General features: G+C 39.6%; 1 protein-coding gene across 5 annotated transcripts in view; it reads left to right on the top strand.

The window, feature by feature from the left end:
* Positions 1-21719, top strand: part of Sphkap (SPHK1 interactor, AKAP domain containing) — a 153343-nt gene that overhangs the window by 109684 nt on the left and 21940 nt on the right. For 4 of the 5 annotated variants that reach the window (XM_008825865.1, XM_008825863.1, XM_008825861.1 and 1 more), the window contains exons 3-6: positions 2373-2432; positions 3698-3832; positions 6881-7136; positions 8027-11807. In XM_008825865.1, the coding sequence (XP_008824087.1) occupies positions 2373-2432; positions 3698-3832; positions 6881-7136; positions 8027-11807 (4232 nt within the window). The remainder of the gene's footprint in view (positions 1-2372; positions 2433-3697; positions 3833-6880; positions 7137-8026; positions 11808-21719) is intronic. The other variant, XM_008825864.2, reaches the window with a different exon arrangement.

Here is a 21719-nt window from a genome sequence, read left to right as displayed (position 1 = left end):
TAAAAATAACATATATAAAAAAGAAAGATGATAGATGATAGATAGATAGATAGATAGATAGATAGATAGATAGATAGAGATGATAGATGATAGAGAGATGATAGAGAGATGATAGATAGATAGATGATAGAGAGATGATAGATGATAGAGGATAAATGATGATGATGGATAGATGATGATAGATAGATAGATAGATAGATAGACAGACAGATAGATAGATAGATGATAGAGAGGTGATAGATGATAGATAGAAGATAGATAGATAGATAGATAGATAGATAGAAAGAAAAGGTACGTACATAGGTATTTGATAGACTGTAGACACAATGGTACTAAGTAGACAGATGACAGATGATAGAGAAATATAGATAGATAGATAGATAGATAGATAGATGATAGATAGATGATAGATAGATGATAGATAGATAGATAGATAGATAGATAGATAGATAGATAGCCCTAAAAACAATGACTTAATACCCTACCACCAAAACAGAAACTGAAATATTGAATGCCAAGTATAAGCAAGTGGTTGACATATGTAAGCAGAATTTAATATCACAGTTCAGAACAAATGAGAAGAGAATTTGTCCTATACAACTGAAGTCTGTTGGAGGACACTACTCTAGATGGCTTTTAGTGGTCTCTGATTTGCCTTTTCCTATGGTAATACTTAACAACAAGAGTTTTGTGATGTATATAGGCTTTTTCTTGAGGTGAGTAGAAAATTGTCTCATCAATTCAGCATCTTCTATGGCATTAAAATACCTCCTCCTGAGCATTAATGGATATTGATTCAGTCTTCCAAGGTCAAAGTTGCAATCATTATATGAAGCCTCAAATGGTTCTAGATCATGAACTGTTTCCATCTACTGTGCCTGCCTGCATAGGTGCTATCTGCAGTGGGACTCATGACTGTTCTTCCAATTCTCCCTTCATATTATCCAGAGGAAACAACCTCTGAATAAAAATGAAGGTGCATCTCACAGCACTCTCTCCCTCTCCCTCTCCCTCTCCCTCTCCCTCTCCCTCTCCTTCTCCCCCTCCCCTCCCCCTCCCTCTCCCTTTCTCTCTCCCCATCTCTCTCTCCCCCACCCCATAAAATTATCTCAACAAGCAGGTACAACATCCTAGGGTGCACTGGATGAATCTTGTGAGTCCATGAAATTTGAATAAATCACATCTGGGAGCAAAGCACCAGTGATCCGCTTTGTACCTCAGCAGTGTGTACACTGTCCTAGTTTCCAAAGCTTACAATAATGGGTTCTTTTCTAAAATCTCAAATTGAAAAGGGTGGACTCTGAAAATCATGAGCCCACATAAAGTAGCTGAAAACAGAAGACTCCACAGAACTGCAGGGATCTAATAGGTTCAAGCATCTTACTAAATTGCCTGACAAGGAATGTTCTGTGTTTACATAGTCAAATCAGGTAGCTAAAAATGAAAACATTTGGAAAACCTTTAGCAAAGTATTAAGCCTCATTCACATCAGCTCATTTAATAGAGCTCTTCTCGGACTTTATTTCTAATATTTCCTTTCCTCTAGGTCTGCACTGCAGGCAGACGTTTCTTCTGTGTTACTTGATGTGTTTTACCTCTAAGCATTCCTCCTGCCTTATGACCTACTAGGGGTACCTATCCCATTGTAGGCTCAACAAAAGCTTTTTAACTTTTATGAATATTTTCCATAATCTTCTCTCCCTGCACAACCATAGATAGTAGTTTTGTATGTATGTGATATGTTTGGAATTTTAATCATAACAAGTTACTTCATTGTTACTTGAAAATAATATTTAGTAGTGTACCAATTATTGTAAACTAATTTGTTTAGGTATTTATCTACAATGACCTACCAAGAAGCAACCTATATATGACTAAATAAATTAAAATAGACTCAAGTACCCAGGCAGAGAGAAATCCACTAGCCACACGCCGTATTACAAGTGAGTAGAGTGGAGGCAGGAAGATGGGGAAGGAGAAAATGCAGAGCAGCCCTCACTGTGATTGGAGCAGGGGCTCAAAGCATTAAACACCCTTTCTTCCTTGTTTTCCATTTCATGAGATTCAGTGATAGCATGGACCTGAAGATTTTGCTATGACTATACCTTAAGTCCAACAAAACCAGCTGTTGTACTACTTACTATGTTGGTCAATAAAAGGAGGAAGGCATTGGACACGATAGTTGGGAAGCATGAAAAAACTGTTAGAAATATATGTAGAAGACCCCAAGTGAAGGAAAGGTTTCTACGTCAAGCTATATAAAACGTCTAGGATCTTGAAGTAATTTCTGTAGACTGATTTTCTAGTGTTTTCTTTTCTAAAAGAACTAATGGGTTTGTCACGGAATTGCCTGTATTTGCCTTCTATTGCAGGTCTGTTTTGTGAATCTGGATGTAAGCAAGGATGCTTGCAGTACAGAACATCTGCAGCAGGTACCACATTCATATCAATATCCCCAGGAACTGGTTACAAGGGCCAGCATCCGCCCGTGATGCTCTCTGTAGATGCATCCTCTAGCTGGCTTCATCGCTGCCCTTTCCCCGACCTGGGCCTGCTGCTGCTGTTGCCCTTCTTAGACTCTTGAGACTCACTTTTACCTGCCTGCAAAGCTGTCCAGGAGAGTGCCGCCTCTTACACATCAGCACCCTAAAGTAGTAGTTCTGTCCTTCACTTTCAAACACATGGTCTGAGATGATTCTTACCAGCTATCTATACTATGACTCGAGTGACGTGGGCCAGACCTTCCCTCTGGTTCCAAGGTTACTCTAGGTGTTTTCATCACATTTTATCACTGACTTTTCTCCTTTGTCTTACACTCATCCTGAGCCCAAACATTTTGTGCCTTGTAACAGCTGGCTTTCTCAAGATCATCCATGTTTGTGAATCCCTGGTTTAAATCCATGACAGCAAAGCTAAGGGGGCTTCTCCTCATCCTTTGCTGTGATACTGTTTCATTTATAACAGCAGGCTATCAGTAGTTAGGTTATCACTCAATAGTACACAAAGTCTTCAATTAATTGATGCTAAGTGCTCAGTTACCCAGTACCTCATTATAACATAATTCTTGGGATCATTATCCTATAATATTTTTCCCGGTATTGCTGAATTACTTCTCAAATTCAGTTACTCACACAGATTGCCCATTAAAAAACTTCACCAAGTTCCAAATACTATCATTCATGGAGCACTGGAGGTTTTCCAAAGGACCATGTACAAGCAATTTTATTTGATGGTGTTATGTAGAGTCCATTAAAGATGGAGCAGAGAGGGTGAAAACAAGTTGTTAAGGATTAAATGGAATAGGATATGTAATCTTTGCCAAAGTGCTTATTACACAGTCAAAGTAAGTCAGTATTAGACATAACTTGTATTATTGTTGAGTGTTTAGAAAAGAAGACTACTAGGAAACAATTCCTTTTACTCAAAGTCTTAAGAGGGAAACATTTTTCCAAACTATTGTTTATTCCTATTGTATGATAGTAACTGCTAAATATTCACTTTGGAAAATATAAAACCAAAGAGTTTTTAAGGCTTAAATTTTATATCCCAATCTTAATTCTCACTATTTAATCTGGCAGTTTCATCATTAGCTAGTGTGCTAGGCAAACTGTAGATCGTTTTTTCATATGAAACTGTGTGGAAGTATCATTTTGGAGGGGTAAAGAACTCACCTGAACTAATAGAGTTTCACCCACAGAAACTGGTCAACGTATCACCAGATCTTCCAAAACTTATCAACTCCATGAATGTCCAACAGCCCAAAGAAAACGAAATCGTCCTCCTAAGTGGGTTAGCTTCTGGAAATCTCCAGGCAGATTTTGAAGTTTCACAGGTAAGAAACTTGAGTTCTTCATAAGTCATTCACTCAGTGATAAGTTTTCTGCAGCCAGATCAATATGAACCCAAGACAGCTGCTACGTGGGAGTTCCCATATCATAAGAGCCAATAATTACCTTGTATTTCACAACAACCTCATTTGTATTTCTCCCAAGTATCACCGCTCAGAGTTTGATGGAATGTCCTTTGCATCAACTCTCAGATTTATGGTGCCTAGTTGCACTTGGGCTTGAGATCATGAGCACTGGTTATTTTGCTTTGTTTTCTACAAAGCCTAGTAAATATTCAAAATCAGAATTCTCTTCTCTTTTAGGAAAAAGACCAAAATTTTAATTCTTATACAATCCTCTGGGTTTGAAAAAAAATACCAAATTACCCAAGATAGTAAATAAACAACATAGCTTCAAGGATGGAAAAGAAATTTCCTGGGCCAGAAGAATAACAGTGCCAGGAAAAAAAGAAAAAGAAAGATATAAGTAAAGTAGGAACTGAAATATTGTCATCTTTTAAAGGATTTATATGTTTATTTTTATTTTATGAATATGCGTTTTGCCTGCGTATATGCAAGGACACCCATGAGTAAAATTTCCACAGAGGCAAAAGGAGAGCATTGGATCTCCTGGAACTGGAGTTACGGATGTCTGTTAGCTATGTGCGGGTGCTGAAAACCAAACTTGGGACCTCTGGAAGAATAGTCAGTGCTCTTACCCAGTGAGCCATCTCTCCATTCTCTGCTGTCATCCTCTGATATAATATATATATATAATTTATAATTTATTACTATATAAATCACCATTCTGGCCTCGAACTCACGATCCTTCTTCCTCTGCTTTACAGCATTTTCCTACTAGCATGAACTAAGGGGAAAGAAGAATACTGGGGGCAAAAGAATACAGCAGGAGGAAAGGGGGGCAGGAAGTTGAGGGGAAGCAGGTGAGGGGAGGGGAAATAAACCAAAATGAAATATGTATGAAAATTCCATATGAAATCTATTACATTGAAAACAGCTCTAAGTTTCCTTTATATTCAGCAAAACAATGAGGAGGAGGAAAAAAAATTCCAGTCTGTTTTATAAATCATTCACTACTGGGTCTCTATCTCCGCCTTCTCTCTCCCTCTGTCCCCAGGGAATGAACATCTACCAGAACAGTTTTAAAGGGCCTTATTTATCTAGGGTGAAGCTCTCCAATATAACAAATTAATCTACAGATAACTAACTCTCAAGCCAAATCTTCAGTCCCATTTATACTAAATCATGGCAAAAAGAAAGCAGTATTCACCGGCCCTGGCCTTAGCATGTATCTGCACACTGGTGTAGCAGTTTGCATTGACAAAGGACAAATCCCACAGTTTACAATAATTTGAATTCCGTAAGCCAGAGAGACGCCGTATTCCTGAGTACTCACTATTAGGACTTGAAATTAAAGGAATTGGGTCTTTCTGAGTCTGGGCCTACCCTTCCATGAAACAGAACAGCACATCCTACGTTGAAGTACAGCTTGTCGGAAAGAAGAGCACATTATTTAAACCAAGTGTTTGCTGGTTAAAAAAAAAAAAAGACAAAATGGTTAAGAAAAAAAATCTAATATCTTACAAAAATATCACTAAAGCTCTGTTATATATCCTTTCAGAGATATTTTATCTTCAAATTGCAAGGCTCATAATTCTAAGCAATTTGATTAATTAATGGAAAGGACTTATTATTAAGTAATCATATATCCTTGATTGTGTAGCTGCTCAGAGATGCTGCCTCCACTGCTGTGTTCTTGTGTAAACTTGGAAGGATGGGTTCGCTTTCCTGTGCCTTCACTTTCTTATTTGTAAAAGTTCAATAGAACCACCGACATCATAAAATTGTGATCACATTAGAGGATATAAAATTTAAAAACACCCAGTAAGCAATATGAACAGAAGAGTAATACTTACAAAAAGCATTTTTATTAAATGTGCACTATTATACAAGTTTGATATTTTTAGAAAGAAAATATACTTTCTTAATAGTCTTTTCAGAAGTAAATGAAAATCTAAGGATTGAAGCTAAATAAAGTGAAAAAAAGCCTCTAAAACAATGGTAGGTATTATTATATAATTTTTATACTAGTGCTTAGAGATAATCAGTCCACTTGGAGCTGGTGTCTTTGCATTTCATGTTGGCCCGGTCTTCAGGATAGCAGGAACCCTGAGTGCAGTTGATAGAACACTTACTACACATCCAAAATGCTGACAGAGGCTCTACTCACTCTCATCAAGCAAAAGATATTGCTCAGAGAAGCAATCTCCATTTAGCAAGAGATGATCTGCACACCCGCTCTACAACCACCTCCTCTCTTCTCTGGAGAAGCTTCCTCCTCGCCGTCCTCTGGCCTCCGTCTACAGAAGACATTACATCCACAAAGGGTATCACTGTGGATCGTCTGTCTGCCCATTTTACATGGAAATCTCATTTAAATATTTCCTTACAGTTTTACAAGCCAATATTTTCTTTTTCTAGAACCTGAAAGCCATGTCTTTGAAACCAATCATCAAGGAAATTAGCGCCCCTGTCCCAGGCTCTGCCGGCAAGTGGGCACCTAATCTCTGTCGGCCACTGGCTCCAATTATCATGAAGATAACAGAAATTTTACTTTTCCCTTGTGTAAAGCTATTGAGCAAACACAGATGTTCTAAAATCCCTCTTGCCTTTTGCTTCAGTGGAGAAATGGTCTGAGTTCTGCCTCCTCTATTTCAATAGTCAAATAAAATTTTCCTTGCCTGTTGAACTTGGAACAGTTCAATTTCTGCTTTCATTGGAGAAATCTAAAATATGTGATATATCTGGTCTATTGTCCTCTAAGAAAACTTCCCCCTAAGTACTCTGTGCTCTGAAATGCCATGTGACTGATTTTTTTTTTCTAACGGTTCATCAGCAGAAGCTCTGAAAATATTTCAAATATTTTTAAGAGCCCCACTGCTTTTAGTAGGAGAGGTTTGTGGTGAGAGAAAGGTCAGAAGTAGTTGTTTACTGCCCCCTTTGAACAGTGTCTTCTTTTCTTTCTGCTTTTAGTGCCCCTGGCTGCCAGATATCTGCTTGGTCCAATGTGCAAGAGGAAACAAACCAAACAGTACCAACTGCATCATCTTTGAAATCAATAAATTCTTGATTGGTCTAGAACTGGTACAGGAGCGGCAGCTCCACCCGGAAACCAGCATCTTAAAGCTGGAGGATGACACGAACTGTTCCCTATCTTCAATTGAGGAAGATTTTCTTACTGCCTCTGAGCACTTGGAGGAAGAAAGTGAGGTGGAGGAATACAGGAATGGTAAGAACGTCCTAAAATTCGTCACCTTCTAAAACTCTCAGAATAATCGAGTTCAGGAAAGTTTCAGGCCACATCAAGTTGGCTGACACATCACAGTCTTTACTTGCTTAGGTTTTAGGAAGATGCTGACTAATGCATTTAAGCGGGCTTAATGGTCGGATGGGTACAGGCTCCTAAAAGATGCCTTAGGGATGCTGAGGAAATCTGTGCACTTTAAAGGGAAACCTTCCTACCTGCCAAGAGAAAGAGTCTATCCCTGTGAGGCTGCCCCCTGAAACTTCCATAAAAGGCAGTATTATTAGTTGGAACCAAGTTGGGCTGACTAGGATTTGAATCCCAGAGCTGCCGCTCTGAGACTGTCCTTTGAGCTTCATTTTCAACAATGCCTGTAGCTAATGGTTGTTTGGGGGCTAGAAAGAAATGACCCAGGAAAATACTTAGCACTTATTTGTTCAGTCCTTCTATTGACTCATTAATAGAGCTCAATAAATGGGTTCCTCTCCCACCTAAGTCACTTTGGGAAGGAAATTGCCATTGTTTCTCAGGCAGGTCCTATTCAAACTTCAGTGCAAATCTTTGTACTAAGGTGGCTATGAACTTCCTTCCATCTCTTCTCTGTTCTCTGAGATGAATTTGTCTGTGTTACTTTCCCCGTCAGTCCCAAATACTTTCTACCCTGACCCCTGCATTTGTGTGCCACACTGAAACCCATAATGAAATTCAACAGCCTTCTCATGTTTATTTTCTTGACTCAATACCCACATACTATATTTGAAGGACAAAAAGATAGCTGGATGCCTTAATACAGTTTTAGAAAGTAATTGTTAGTTTGGACCCATTCGAATCTGCTATCCAGAAGGTAATGGTGGTCCTCAATTTCTCTTCATTAGGTTTTGAAAATATAAATGTGTCAACTAATGTTTCAGAAAGTAAAAAGCCAAAGGAAACTACCCAGGAAGAATGGAATCACAACAAAGAAAAGCTACATTATGCTGTGGAGGACAAATACATTCGAAAATACTGTATGCCCCTGATTAAAACAGAAGGATCAAAGGAGAACATAGTGAATGGCACAGCCTTTCAAAGCCTCGGTCCTGCGGCCAAGCTGTCTCAGGAGAAAGGTGAACCAGCAAGGAACGAGCAACTACCCACTAACCATTATTATTCCAAAAATCTTAAGGGACAAGTAGAAAATTCTCCAGCACTGTATATTCCCAGTAATGCTTATCTCTCTATGATGGTTAAGAAGGACGGGCTTTCTTCATGTGGCACGGTTACCGATCAGGGCAGCAACCTAGAGCCCAGAGACGGTGAAGATACCCAGAACTCTCTTCCGCCAGTTCCAAATGGAGAAACCACGACTGGGGAGTATGCTACAAACTTAGCAGAGTCTGTGCTGCAAGACGCATTCATCAGACTATCTCAGTCTCAGCCCACACTCCCCCAGGAATCTGCCATCAGCATCTCTAGGGGAAGTGCTCTACTTCCCAGTAGCTGTTCCACAAAAGATATGGTGGTCCCTCGCTCATGGAATGAGCTCCCCAAAATCGTCATTGTGCAGAGCCCGGATGGCGGTGACACTGCCCCTGAACCAGTGGTCTCCTCCTGGCCTGAAATGGAAGTTTCTGTTGAAACCTCAGGCATCCTGTCTGGAGAGAGCTCCAGCAGACCCCCTCAAAGTGCTCTGGAAGTCGCACTAGCTTGTGCAGCCACTGTGATTGGAACCATTTCCAGTCCACAGGCCACAGAGAGACTCACCATGGAGCAAGAACCCCTGATATCCAACTGTGCTCAGAGAGGCAGGGGGGTGCTGCAAACTCAAGTACCCCAAGAACTCAAGGAACCTTCCATAAGTGAATACTCTTTTCCATCAGCTCTGTGTGGCATGACACAGGTGGCAAGTGCCGTTGCTGTCTGTGGCCTGGGTGAAAGAGAAGTGACCTGTCCTGGAACCACAAGTGGCTTCTTGTCCACATCTGGAGCTTCTGAAGAAATACCATCGATTTTCAGTTTAGCGACAGAGGGGAGCATGGAGCTGGGGAAGGAAGCCATTGCAGAGGCCTTGCTTAGGGAGGCTGCTCTGGTTTTAGGGAGGCCTGACACATACGGAAGCACTGCAGAGCTCATGGAGTCCTTGAACAGGAGGATCATAGAAACCACTTCCAAAACCCAGACCCTGTGCTCAGAAAATATCCTAAGGAATGAACTGGCACAGACCCTGTCCAATGTTATCTTAAAGCATTCCATTGATGAAGTTCACCATCAAAACAAAATAATTCAACCCAGTGATGGCAGGCATCCATGTGAAACTCTGGATGCCTTAATGGAAAGTGCAAATCAGCTGATCCACAATGTGCTGTGCTTCACGTTCAAGAAGATGCGCCACATAGTACAGCTTGGTGAGCATCCCAGTGTCCTTTGTAAGGAGACCATCAGATGGACAGACACAGAGTCCCAAGGTTGCCAGCCATTTGATCAGGCTGCTGCCGGCCAAGCATGGATAAAAGCCCCAGCATGCTCCAGTGGCCATCCACTTAGCAATCCACGGGGCACTAGTCTTGTCATCACTGATCTTGTAGAGGAGATGCCTCCAAAGCAAGACAAGGTTGGGGCGAAACCAGGACTGTTCAACAACCCCAGGCTGCAATCTGAATTGTCATGCCATCACAGAGTGCTTGATTCATCGACTGCTAAAACTGTCCCCAAGGACTTATATCTGAAAGGAATGGTGGGCGAAGACACAAAGGACCCTCAGCACAGACTCGGTTATGGTGGCTGTGAACGGAGAGTCTCAACAGAAGCAGTAAAGGGACCAAGAGCAGGCAGGTGCAGCAGCAGCTCCCAAGAAGAGGAGGACAGTATGGATCCAAACATCCAAGAAAAGTACAATTGTGCCACATCCTTAAGCAATGAAGTCCAAGTTAAGCTGCCTTTGTCGGGGGATGACCTCACGTTTCCCATTCAGTCTACACCTCAGACAAGATGCTCCGAGGAGGCCTACTGCATTACAGACTTTGCAGAAGAATTAGCAGAGACTGTTGTCTCCATGGCAACTGAAATCGCAGCAATCTGCCTTGACAACTCCAGTGGAAAGCAGCCTTGGTTTTGTGCATGGCAAAGAGGGACTGAGTTTCTAGTGACACCCAACGTTCCGTGCCGATCTTTGAAGAGGAAGAAGGAAATCCAGGGCAGTGGATGCACTGTGAGGAACAAGCCACCTCGCCTCAGCGAAATCAAGAGGAAAACTGATGAGCACCCTGAGCTGAAAGAGAAGCTGATGAACAGGGTCATGGATGAGTCTATGAACCTCGAAGACATCCCTGATTCTGTCAGTACTTTTGCAAATGAAGTAGCAGCCAAGATCATGAACCTAACCGAGTTCTCCATGGTGGATGGTGTGTGGCAAGCCCAGAGCTGTTCCCGGAACAGGCTCCTAGGTGGTGAGAGGTGGAACAGGCTGAAGGCCTCCAGCTGTGAAAGCATTCCAGAGGAGGACTCTGAAGCCAGGGTCTATGTAAATAGCCTGGGTTTAATGAGTACCTTAAGCCAGCCAGTCAGCAGGGCCAGCTCTGTCTCCAAACAGTCGAGCTGTGAGAGCATCACCGATGAGTTTTCCAGGTTCATGGTGAACCAGATGGAAAATGAAGGGAGAGGATTCGAGTTATTGCTGGATTACTATGCTGGCAAGAATGCCAGCAGTATTCTAGGCTCAGCAATGCAGCAGGCATGTCAGAAAAATGAGCACCTCAGTGTGAGGCCAAGCTGTCCCTCTAAGCAGTCCAGCACAGAGAGCATAACAGAGGAGTTCTACAGGTACATGCTGAGGGACATTGCCAGAGAAAGCAAAGATAGCACCTCCTCCAGACAGAACAGCCAGGATTGGACCACTGGCTTACTGTCTCCTTCTTCAAGATCCCCACTATGCTACAGACAGTCATCCATGCCCGATAGCAGATCCCCATGCTCCAGGTTAACTGTGAATGCACCCATCAAAGCCAATTCCTTAGATGGCTTTGCCCAAAACTGCCCTCAAGATTTCCTAAACATACAGCCGGTCAGTAGAGCTTCCTCATCTGGACTCTGCAAGTCTGACTCCTGCTTGTATCGAAGAAGTGGGACAGACCAGATCACAAACATGCTAATTCATGAGACATGGGCCAGCTCCATTGAGGCTCTGATGAGAAAGAACAAGATTATTGTGGATAACCATGAAGCAGATGACGCCAATCCTGGTCCTGGTGTTTCTCTGCAAATGGAGAAGTGTGCAAACAGATTAGCCACCCGCAGAGTGCACAGGGGTCCAACTCTGATCCTGCAAGAGTCTGTCGATTACCCAAAAAAGGATGTTGTTAAGGAAAGCAAACATTCTCCAGAGTCATCTCCAAACAAAACAGCTCCTGTTACGAATCTTGATGGCTTTGATTCTAGAAAAGAAACTTTCTCATGCCACAGTGCTGGTGTTCCCAGACACCCTAGGCAGTTGCTGCACTCAAGGGATGTGCCTTTGATTCAGATTGAAACAGATCAGAGAGAAGAGTGCACTGGAGAATCTCAACCCTTCCTTCCCCAAAGTGGCTCCCTGGAGGAAGCAGGAAGGCACCAGAGTGAAGAAACCATGCCAGGTGTGGCCAGAAGTGGGGAGACAACCTTGAGTGCCTGCCAAAACCTTAGGTGAGTGAGTCATCTCAGATCAGATAGTGACATGCCATACCTCCATTCCTGTTATTCTAAATCTTAGGCAGATAGACAGGGACATTATCAATGCAGATACAGACCTCCCTGAACAATGTGCGCTAAAGAGAAGGTGGGCATTCCTCTCACCTTGCCTGCTGCAGTTTCTCTCCATCTGTCCTTGCTGTGGCTATAGGCCTAGGTCATGACTCTTCATGTGCCTACTGATTTATGTGCTTAGAATGCCTATGCTTCATCCTCTTCTAGAATTCACAATTTTGGTCAATTTTGCTCATGTACCTCTAATAGTTCTTGGCTCAAAGTGCTGTCATATATTTTTATCTCATGTCACCCAACTGCCAGGAAGCAAAGTGAATTCATCCCCATATCTGAGGGAATTAGGTTGCTGCTTGGCTCCTTACTTGGTGGTCAGTTATGTTTCACAAACAAATGATCATTATAAAAATATGAAACTACCCTAAGCCTGATAAATTTCTGTTACACCTTGCTGTTAGGGGAAAACATCCTTTTATGCTACCCCAAAATAGTTTGTAGTTACCTATGAATATTGGTTTGAGCATTCTCCCAGCACTTTGTACAACTGAGGCAACACTGGGTTGGGGCAATTAAGTATTTGGAATTCAAAACTATTTTATTCTATAAAAATGGCATAATAAAATATTTTCTTAGGGCAGGACAGATGGCTCAGTGGTTAAGAGCACTGGCTGCTCCAGCAGAGGGCCCAGGTTTGATTCTTAGCACCCACATGGTGGTTGACAATCATCTGTAACTCCAGTTCCAGGGGAATTGAACATTCTCTTCTGATCTCCGTGGGCCTTGCACAACATGAGTGCCCTTACATACATTCAGGAAATGCACTCATACACATAAAAATAAAAATAATAAATAAAATATTAAAATAAAATATGTTCTTATTGCAGAAAGAAAAATGGAAGGAAGGAAGGAAGGAAGGAAGGAAGGAAGGAAGGAAGGAAGGAAGGAGGCATTGGGAGTACCTTACATTTTTAATTTCCAAAACAAATTTGATTCATTTATATAACAGAGGAAAGATATACTCTCCCTTATTAAAACAAATATATCATGGCTTACTAGCTCTTAAATTTATTCAAGGTGATTTTCAAACAAAGATAGCATAATAAGCAATATCAACATCTTTCATTTGTAAATAAATTTAAATTTTACTGTGAGAATTTGAGATTCATATTTTGCATCAGTTCTCTAGTTTCTTTTTTCAAGAAATTTCTGTCCTTCTTTGCCTCATTCCAAGGATCTCTGTAGAGACACTGTGTGACTAATGTCAACTCTTTCAAGGCACAGTGTAGCTGTGACAGTGCAGGTACACAGCAGCTCTAGAGTGCTGTCCAATGGACAGCACTTTCCCAAACATTTGTAATGCAAGAAACAATGCATTTTGAATTTGATGCAAGGTAATTATTTCTCTTGGGGTGTAAGTAATGTCAATTCCTTTTGCAAGTTTCACTTTCTGCAGACTATTTATATGAGACTATTGATATGAGACCATTATATCATTTCTTTATTTTTAAATTTTAATTAAAGTTACACAAAACAGGAAAACAAAAACAAAAATTCAAGCTGTTGACTTTAGAAGCATACACTTTGAGAAATAATTTGTATAGTTAGTCTTTTCAGAGATAAACGCTTACTGTTCATTTTTTTCCAAAAAAGCTTATGATTTTTAAATATTTAGCTGCAATAAATAAGTTGAATACAGATACTACCAAATTTCAGCAGCTCTCTAAAGTTTGGGGTGTATTTCCACCTAGGAAGGAATCTCTTTTTAGGTACTGAAGCTTCCCACTAGAGGGGGTCATTCTACGGTGCTGTTAGTGCATGGTATGGTCGTACTTCTATTAGTCACTTGATGTTAAGAATTTTCCTTTCCAACTGGATGAAACCCCAGAAGCAGGTAAGGAGGAGAAAGTGGAAAAACATAAGGACCAAAAAAAACAAAGTAAAGCAAATTAAGTTAGCCAGACTGACCAAGAGACCAGGTCTTATCAACTGTTTGGCTATGGATAATATTCATCACAGATTTGCAGAAGGAACTATGGAGAATTAATTTTTTTAAATCAAACTGGTAAACAAAATAGTCAATATGCCATTCTTTTTCATTGACGTGACTTGAAATACAAGAAAAAGAGAAACATGGATCATGGAGTCCATGACTTAGAGTCAGCTTAAACATGGCAATCATAACCCAGCCAAGATTCATAATCAAAGAAGGCCAACAAACTAGAAAGTGTCACAGAGTTGCAGTCCAATGAGATTCATAGTGGTAGACACAATCAAATAGTGATTCTCTTTACACAGTTTTGAATTAAACGTCACTGGTGTTATTATTTTTTTATGTGTATATGTGCATTGCCTACATGTAGATAGGTGTATTCGTGTTGTGAAATGCCCACGGAGGACAGAAGAGGCTGTTGAATCCCCTGGAAGTGGAGTTAGGACAGTTGTTAGCTGACATGTGGGTGCTGGGATTTGAACCCGGGTCTTCTTCAAAAACAGTGTTCTTAACCTCTGAGCCATCTCTCCAGCCCCCACTGGTGTTATTCTTAAGATAAACTTAACCTGTATATTCCAAATCTTTGAAATATGCATGAATAAAGACCAGCTGACCTAGATCCCAGGTCCTTACTTCATATAATCACCCAAGCATGCAATCTCTCACCTCAGGATATGGATATCTCATTGAATTTTTCATCAACAAAACAAAAAGAATATTGAATATCCACCCCTAGGAATTTAAGAGTTGGATCTACTTATAAAACATGAGGACTAGGTATTGAATATATTTTCTCTTTGTAAAGCAATATAAAAAATTGTTATACAACATGAACTATACTATCTTGAACTATCATTTTCCTTAATCTCTTTTTAGATCAGTTTATTCAACTGTAAGTGAAAATAACTGTGATCATATAAAATATTTCTTAGAGTTTAAATAATCTTTACACAAAGCTCTTAGTTTAACACCTCATCCACTGTCAACATGCAGTTGATCCATTATGTTGTCATTGCTGTCTGTTCATGTTGTTTGAAGTAGGAAACCTGTCATGAACAGTTTGAGAGTTTTATTTAAAAAATAAAAAAGAATTACCAAGCAGAAAAATTAGTCACTTTTTCTGAGCTCAGAGTTGTTATCATGGGACTTGATTGGTCAAAATAGTTAAAAACAGAACTCAATTTCCTGTGGAAGTTTGGCCTACTTATGCACAGAGTAGGGGAGACAACATAGACAGCCTGAATTCTGTTTTAGAGGTAGAGAGAGATTATGTGCTCAAGATAGTTTTAGGCTGTTCTCTGAGGGACATCATAATCTTAAAATTTTGGTTCAACACAGTGAAATAAAATTACTTTCTTACTTTTTTTCACTTGATAAAAAATAACAACTGAAGATTTATTATGGAAATCATTCTGAAATGCAAGTATTTGTTGACATTTAGATCATCACATTTTAAATATATTCAGACTATAGTTCTTGATTCTTTAAAAAAAGAAACATAATATCCTGTTGGTGGAGATCAGTTACTTCTTAACACATGCTGCTCAGAGATGTTTGAAGAACATTTATTTAACTTTGGACAATTTTAGCCTTAAGCATAAACAATAAGTTGAATCCAGTTATTCCATTTCCTAGGTTAATCTTATATTTTAGAAATATAAAACTTACACAAATAACAATTGATCTTTAACAAGAAGCAATGACAGCACAATTTAGAAACAAAATTTCCTTATTAGATTCTGTGACAACCAGATATCCATGATGGCAATTCTTCTCCCTTGTCAACTTGGTTGGATTTAGAACATTCTAAGCTGTACACTTCTGGGTGTATCTGTACATATATGAGGGTGTTTCCAAAGAGTTTTAGCTGAGGAGCGAGGATCTACCTTAAATGGGAGTCGCACCATCACATGGGCCCCAGTCCTAGACTGAATAAGAAGAAAAAAATGGAGCAAGCCTGCTGAGTGCCAGTATTCACCTCTTCCTACTTCCTGACTGTAGCTGCAATGTGATCAGCTGCCTCAGGCTCCCGCCACGACAGCTTCCCTACTTTGACAGACTATACCCTCCAATTATGAACCAAGATAATTCATTCCTTCCTTAAGTTGTTTTTTACAAGATATTTTTGGTCATAACAATGAGAAAAATAACTAATGTACACACATCCAAAAGACAGTCATCTAAACAGAGAACTTGCAGATTTCACAAAATTAACTCAGAATATATCACAGACCTGTTACTGGTAGCTGGAACCTGGTAATGCCTGACTCTGAGCTTGATAACAATCTGTCTAAATTTTATTGTTGTTAGGAGAGGAGAAATTTGCCCCATTGTTTAGAGAGAGGTGTACTGTAGCCTGATGAGGGTGGAGGTATAAGTTAGGAGGTGCATTGTTTGGGGACTGCTGCATAGTATGTGTGTGCGGATAAAGGAGTTAGTCTGTCAACTGCATTATTAGAACAGCGGGGCTGTTTGTAACTTAACACAAGTGGGATCTCAGGTTACTAAACTATTCTCATGCTTGGCTTCCTCAGACATAAATGTAAAAGAAAAATCTATGCAATTCGTAGAAGATGACACAGGAAGAATTCTAGATGAACTTGGTTGTGGTAATTATATCTTAGCTATAATTCTAAAGACAGGAATTATAAAATAATTGCTTGACATATTGGACTTCATTAATGCAAAATTCTTTAGCCCTGCAACAGAAACCATCAAGAAGATAAATAACAGATGGTAAAAACATATTTTTAAAAGACATAACTGATAAAGGAAAATTATCTAAAATATACAAAACTCAGAATTCAACAGTAGGTAAAAGAACAACTTCACTAAGAAATGGACAAAAGACCCAAACAGACACTTCAATAAAGAATTTATAATGATAAGCAAACAAATATATTAAAAGAAGTTTGTGCTGGGCGGTGACATGCCTTTAATCACAGCACTCCAGAGGCAGAGGTGGGTGGATCTCTGTAAGATCAAGGACAGCCTGGTCTCCGTAGTGAATTCCAAGCCATCTATGACTACAAGGCGACCCTGTCTCAAAAAGACCAAAAAAACAGAGGAGGATTGGGGGGGAAGGGGGGGAGGAGGAAAGGGAGGAGGAAGAGGAGGAGAAGGAGGAGAAAGAAGAGGAGGTAGAGGAGGAATAGCTTGTTAGGGCTTACATATGGTACATATGAAAGGTCTCTAACAAAGACTCTTCTGTTGAAGGCTAGTCCACAGCTAGTTGGTCTAATCATTGGGAACTGATTATCACAAGAACTTGATGCGGTCACTTTATTAATCCATGGATGGTTTCATTATTTGATGGCATTATTAGGAAAGGATGGAAAAATTTAGAGGTAAGGTCTACTTGGAGGAAGTAAGTTACTTGTGGAATGTTCTGGAGGGCTTTATCTTGCCTCTGCCTCCCCCTCTCTTTATCTCTGGTCTGCCATGAAAAAAGTCACTTTACCACCATGATGCTCTACCTTACTATATACCAAGAAGCAGTATAGCCAAGTAGTCATGGACTGAAACTGTGACCTCCTCAGGCATTGCATGACATGGATGCACTTACATACATGCAGGCAATATACTCATACACATAAAATAAAAATAAATAAAATATTTTAAATATTTATGGTTTAAACTCTACTCCCCATTGCAAATGCAACAGCGTTAGGTAAAGTGCCTACTGAGAAATTCTGGGTCATGAATGGTTCCATCCTCATGAAGATATTATGCAGATTACTCAAAGTCTCCCAAGTTCCGTCTTTTACTATCTCCTGCTCTCTTGCCCTCCCATTCCACCCTGGAAGACACAGCGAGAAGGCTTTCTCCAGGAGCAGTCCCCACAGCCTCAGTCCTCACCTCCAGAACTGTGAGCCAAACCTCTACCATTTATAAATCATTAAGACTTTGTCGTTCTTTTATAGGACCACAAAACAGACTGAGGCAGTCATTGTGTGTGTGTGTGTGTGTGTGTGTGTGTGTGTGTGTGTGTGTAATGCATAAGACTTACAGCACCAGGAGTGAAACCATGAGGACATCTGTAAACCTGGATAATAACGAACCAGTTCAGGCTCATGGATCATAACTCTTGATCAATCTGGTGTAGTATGCTAAGAGAAAGGAAAGGAATGGAGGCTTTACATGTATGTGGGAAATGTGGTACTTGGCAAACATAGATAACAGATAGAGGATAGATAGAACACACACAAATATATATAATATATATTATATATACACATTTTATTTTTACTGCTCTTAAACTCACAGAAGTCCTCTTGCCTCATCTCCTAAGGGCTGGGATTACAGGTATGAGCCAGCACACCTGGCTATAATAGATTTTCAGCTTAACTTTTCTGTGAATTAAAATTCCTCTAAAAATAAGGCCTATTAAAATATTTGGGGTTTTTTGAGACAGGGTCTTCCTGTAGCCCCAGATAGGCTGGAACTGGCTATGTAGACCAGGCTGGTCTCAGTCTCATAAAGATCTGACTGCCTCTGCCTCCTGGGTGCTGGAGTGCTAGGATTAAAGGCATGCACCACCACACCTGGCTTATGAAGGCTTTTAAAATAAAGGCTAAATAAAAACTTTCCAGGGCTGGCAAGATGGCTCAGCAGGTAAGTGTGCTGCCAAGTCTGACAGCCTGAGTTTGATTCCCTGGATCCACATGGTAGAAGGACAGAACTGCTCCAGCAAGTTGTCCTATGACTTCCACTTGTAAACCATGGCACATGCATGTACACACACATGCATGCACACAAAATAAATGAATAAAAATTAAAAATTGAGCTTAAAAATGTTTCATATAAACAAAATCTGAGAAAATATGCCAGTGGGAGATTTTATAGTAAGCATTACTAGAAGGCCACAGATTGAAGAAAAAGAACACCTGTAAAACTTGAATCTAAATAAGGGAACAGGAAGACCACAGACAGCATGTAGCAGAGGCCCAGAAAGCATGATTCTTCTCATTAGCATTTGTATTTCTTTAAAAGATACTATTTTAAATAGAAAAAATATCATGATATACTAAAACTAAAATATATGTCAATTACGGTGCCCAGGACAGGATAGAGAAAACAGATGTGTGCTATTGCTCAGGTTTTCCATTTTATGTCAATGTGTATAATGTCATCTGGCTATAGACTATACGTTAAATATGACTATCATAAATTCTGAAGTAACCAGTAAAACTATGAAACAAAGAGTTATGATGGTAAGTTAGTAGTGGAGATAAAAATGAAAGTCTAGAAATTGCTCAGTTAACTCAGGGAGTGGGAGTCGATCATAAAAAAAAAAACAAGAACAGATGGGGCAAATAGAAAAGACGACACATTTAAACACAACTGTATTGATAGCTACATTAATTATCAACAATCTAAACACTTTAAAGGCAGAGATTATCAGATTGGATAAAAAATGTCAAATAGTAGAATTAATGTCTTTGGGATAGAGAGTATTATCAGGGATAAAGATGTTTTATAAATCCGAAGGGGATAACTCAGCAGGAAAATAGAGTTCGTCTTGACTGTATAATAGGACCAAAGAGCTTCAAAGGATATTTTTTTAAAACTAGAAGGAAAAATAAACACACACACAAAATTATAGTTAGAAATTAGCTAGAATATTGTAAATATATTTATATATGGAGAGAGAGTGAAAGAGAGGGAGAGAGAGAGAGAGAAGAAGAAGAAGAAGAAGAAGAAGAAGAAGAAGAACAACAACAACAACAACAACAACAACAACAACAACATTCACAATAAACTTGGTTTGGACACTTTTAAAACATTCTATCCCAAGAGCAAATGTGTGTTTTATTCATACGCACTTGGAATATTTGCCAAGTTGTACCAGAGGCCAAAAATCAGGTCTCAACACATTTAAAAGAATTTAAATTATATAGAACACATTCTCTGATGGTGATGGCATTAATCTAAAAGTCAATAATAAAAATACATGTAGAAAATCTTTCATAATTAGAAATACTTATATTTAGAAATTAATGACACTTCTAAATTATGCATTTTGATAGAACAGATTTCAAATGAAACATAAATTGCTTAAAATTTGTGAGATGTAGATAAGTCAGTAGTTAGGAAAGACATCTATATTTTAACTGTTCCTATTTTCAAAATAAGAATAATTTAGCATCATTGAGCCAAGTTTCTACCTTAAGAAACTAAAATTGGATGATCAAGGCTGGGAGATGACTCAGCACTTGTCACCAAGCCTGATGACCTGAATTTGATTCCCAAGTTCCACGAGGTAGAGAGGAACCAACTCCTGGAAGTTGTCCTTGGCCTTCTTCATCCCTCTTGTGAGACACACACTCACACACACAAAATAAATAATAAATAAACAAATAAATAAATAAATAAGTGTAAAACAATTTAAAGGATGATCAAATTGAATTCAAATAACCGAAGGAAGTAAGTAATCAAAATGGGAGTGGAAATCAATGATTATAAAATAGAATAAAGTGGGTGAAATCAAGTGTTTCTCAGTTGACAGACTGGTGAATATATGCATATGTATGCATTTAACTTTAAAATAAAATATTTGAGATATGAACCTTTTTGTTTTGATTTATTCTTTTAAAGAATTTTGGGGGCTAGAGAGATGACTCATCAGTTAAGAGCACTGACTGTTCTGCAGAGGACCGAGTTCGGTTCCCAGCACCTAAACTGGCAGCTAACAGCCATCCATAACTTCAGTTCTGTAGGATCCGATGCCCTCTTCTGATCTTTGCAGGCATTGCATGACACAAGTGGACTTACCTTAATGTAGGCAATACACATAAAATAAAAATAATAACTAAATATCTCTTTTAAAAAAGTAATTTTGTTCACTAAATAAACAGCCTCCTGACCCACCGCCCTGAGGGCTTGGGCTGTATTTGAGCTGCTGCCTTCCACCTATGCCAAGTGACTTCAATTGATTTAAGGAACTCCTAGCATTGGGATACAGGTAGGATGCAGTTGTAAGATTTGTGGAAGTGACTTCAGATGAAATTGGGAGAACACTGGGCTTGTTTTCTAACATTACTACCAACATTGCTTTGCAGTCAGCTTTGACATGACCTACAGTCCTCTGAGGCTCCTTTTTGGAATTAGATCAGAACGAAGGGAGTCAGTTATATTTGTCTGCATCACACATTTATGTACTATTCATCAAAATATGAGCAAAGCTGTACGTGTCTCTCAAAAGAAAACAAAAACTAGCCGCCGGAGAGATGGCGTGGTGGTTAAGAGCACTGGACACTCTTGCAGAAGACCTGGGTTCAAATTCCAGCACCCACATGGCAGCTAACAACCATCCATAACTCCAGTTCCAGGGGATTCAATGCCCTCTTCTGGCCTCTACAGGCATCCCGTGACATAGGTGCACTTATATACGTGCAGACAATACACTCATGCAAAAACCGCAAAAACAAAAACTAGCATTTGGATCAATCATTACTGGTTTTCAGTTTCCAATTGTCTGGACACAGAACATAAGATTTGCACTACTATTTAGAGCATGAAATTGAGCTAATAAAATATGAGGACAGCCTTATTTGCTAACATGGATATTTTATGTCAGTCACTGGGAGTCAGCTCCTTCTTTAGCAAGAAATAATCCTGAAATGATTTTTTTCTATAACTGAAGGTCCTAAATCAGTAAAGACTCAGGCCCAGAAATTACGTTTCCACTATGCGAACAAGTGAGGCCTTTATCCCAGCACTAATTTCTTTCACTTTTAAAAAATGTGTATATTGTATCCATTGTCCTTAGTGAACAGCCTGAAGGAAAGTGTTCCAGCCTCCACTACACCGAGAGATTCTACTTTCCACTGCCAACTGGGAAATATGCTTGCTTTTTATTCACA

The sequence above is a fragment of the Nannospalax galili genome, unplaced genomic scaffold (assembly GCF_000622305.1).
Source record: "Nannospalax galili isolate Female #2095 unplaced genomic scaffold, S.galili_v1.0 scaffold127, whole genome shotgun sequence".
NCBI lineage: Eukaryota > Metazoa > Chordata > Mammalia > Rodentia > Spalacidae > Nannospalax > Nannospalax galili.
Note: the sequence above shows the minus strand (reverse complement) of the source record. Positions and strands in the feature narration are given on the sequence as shown.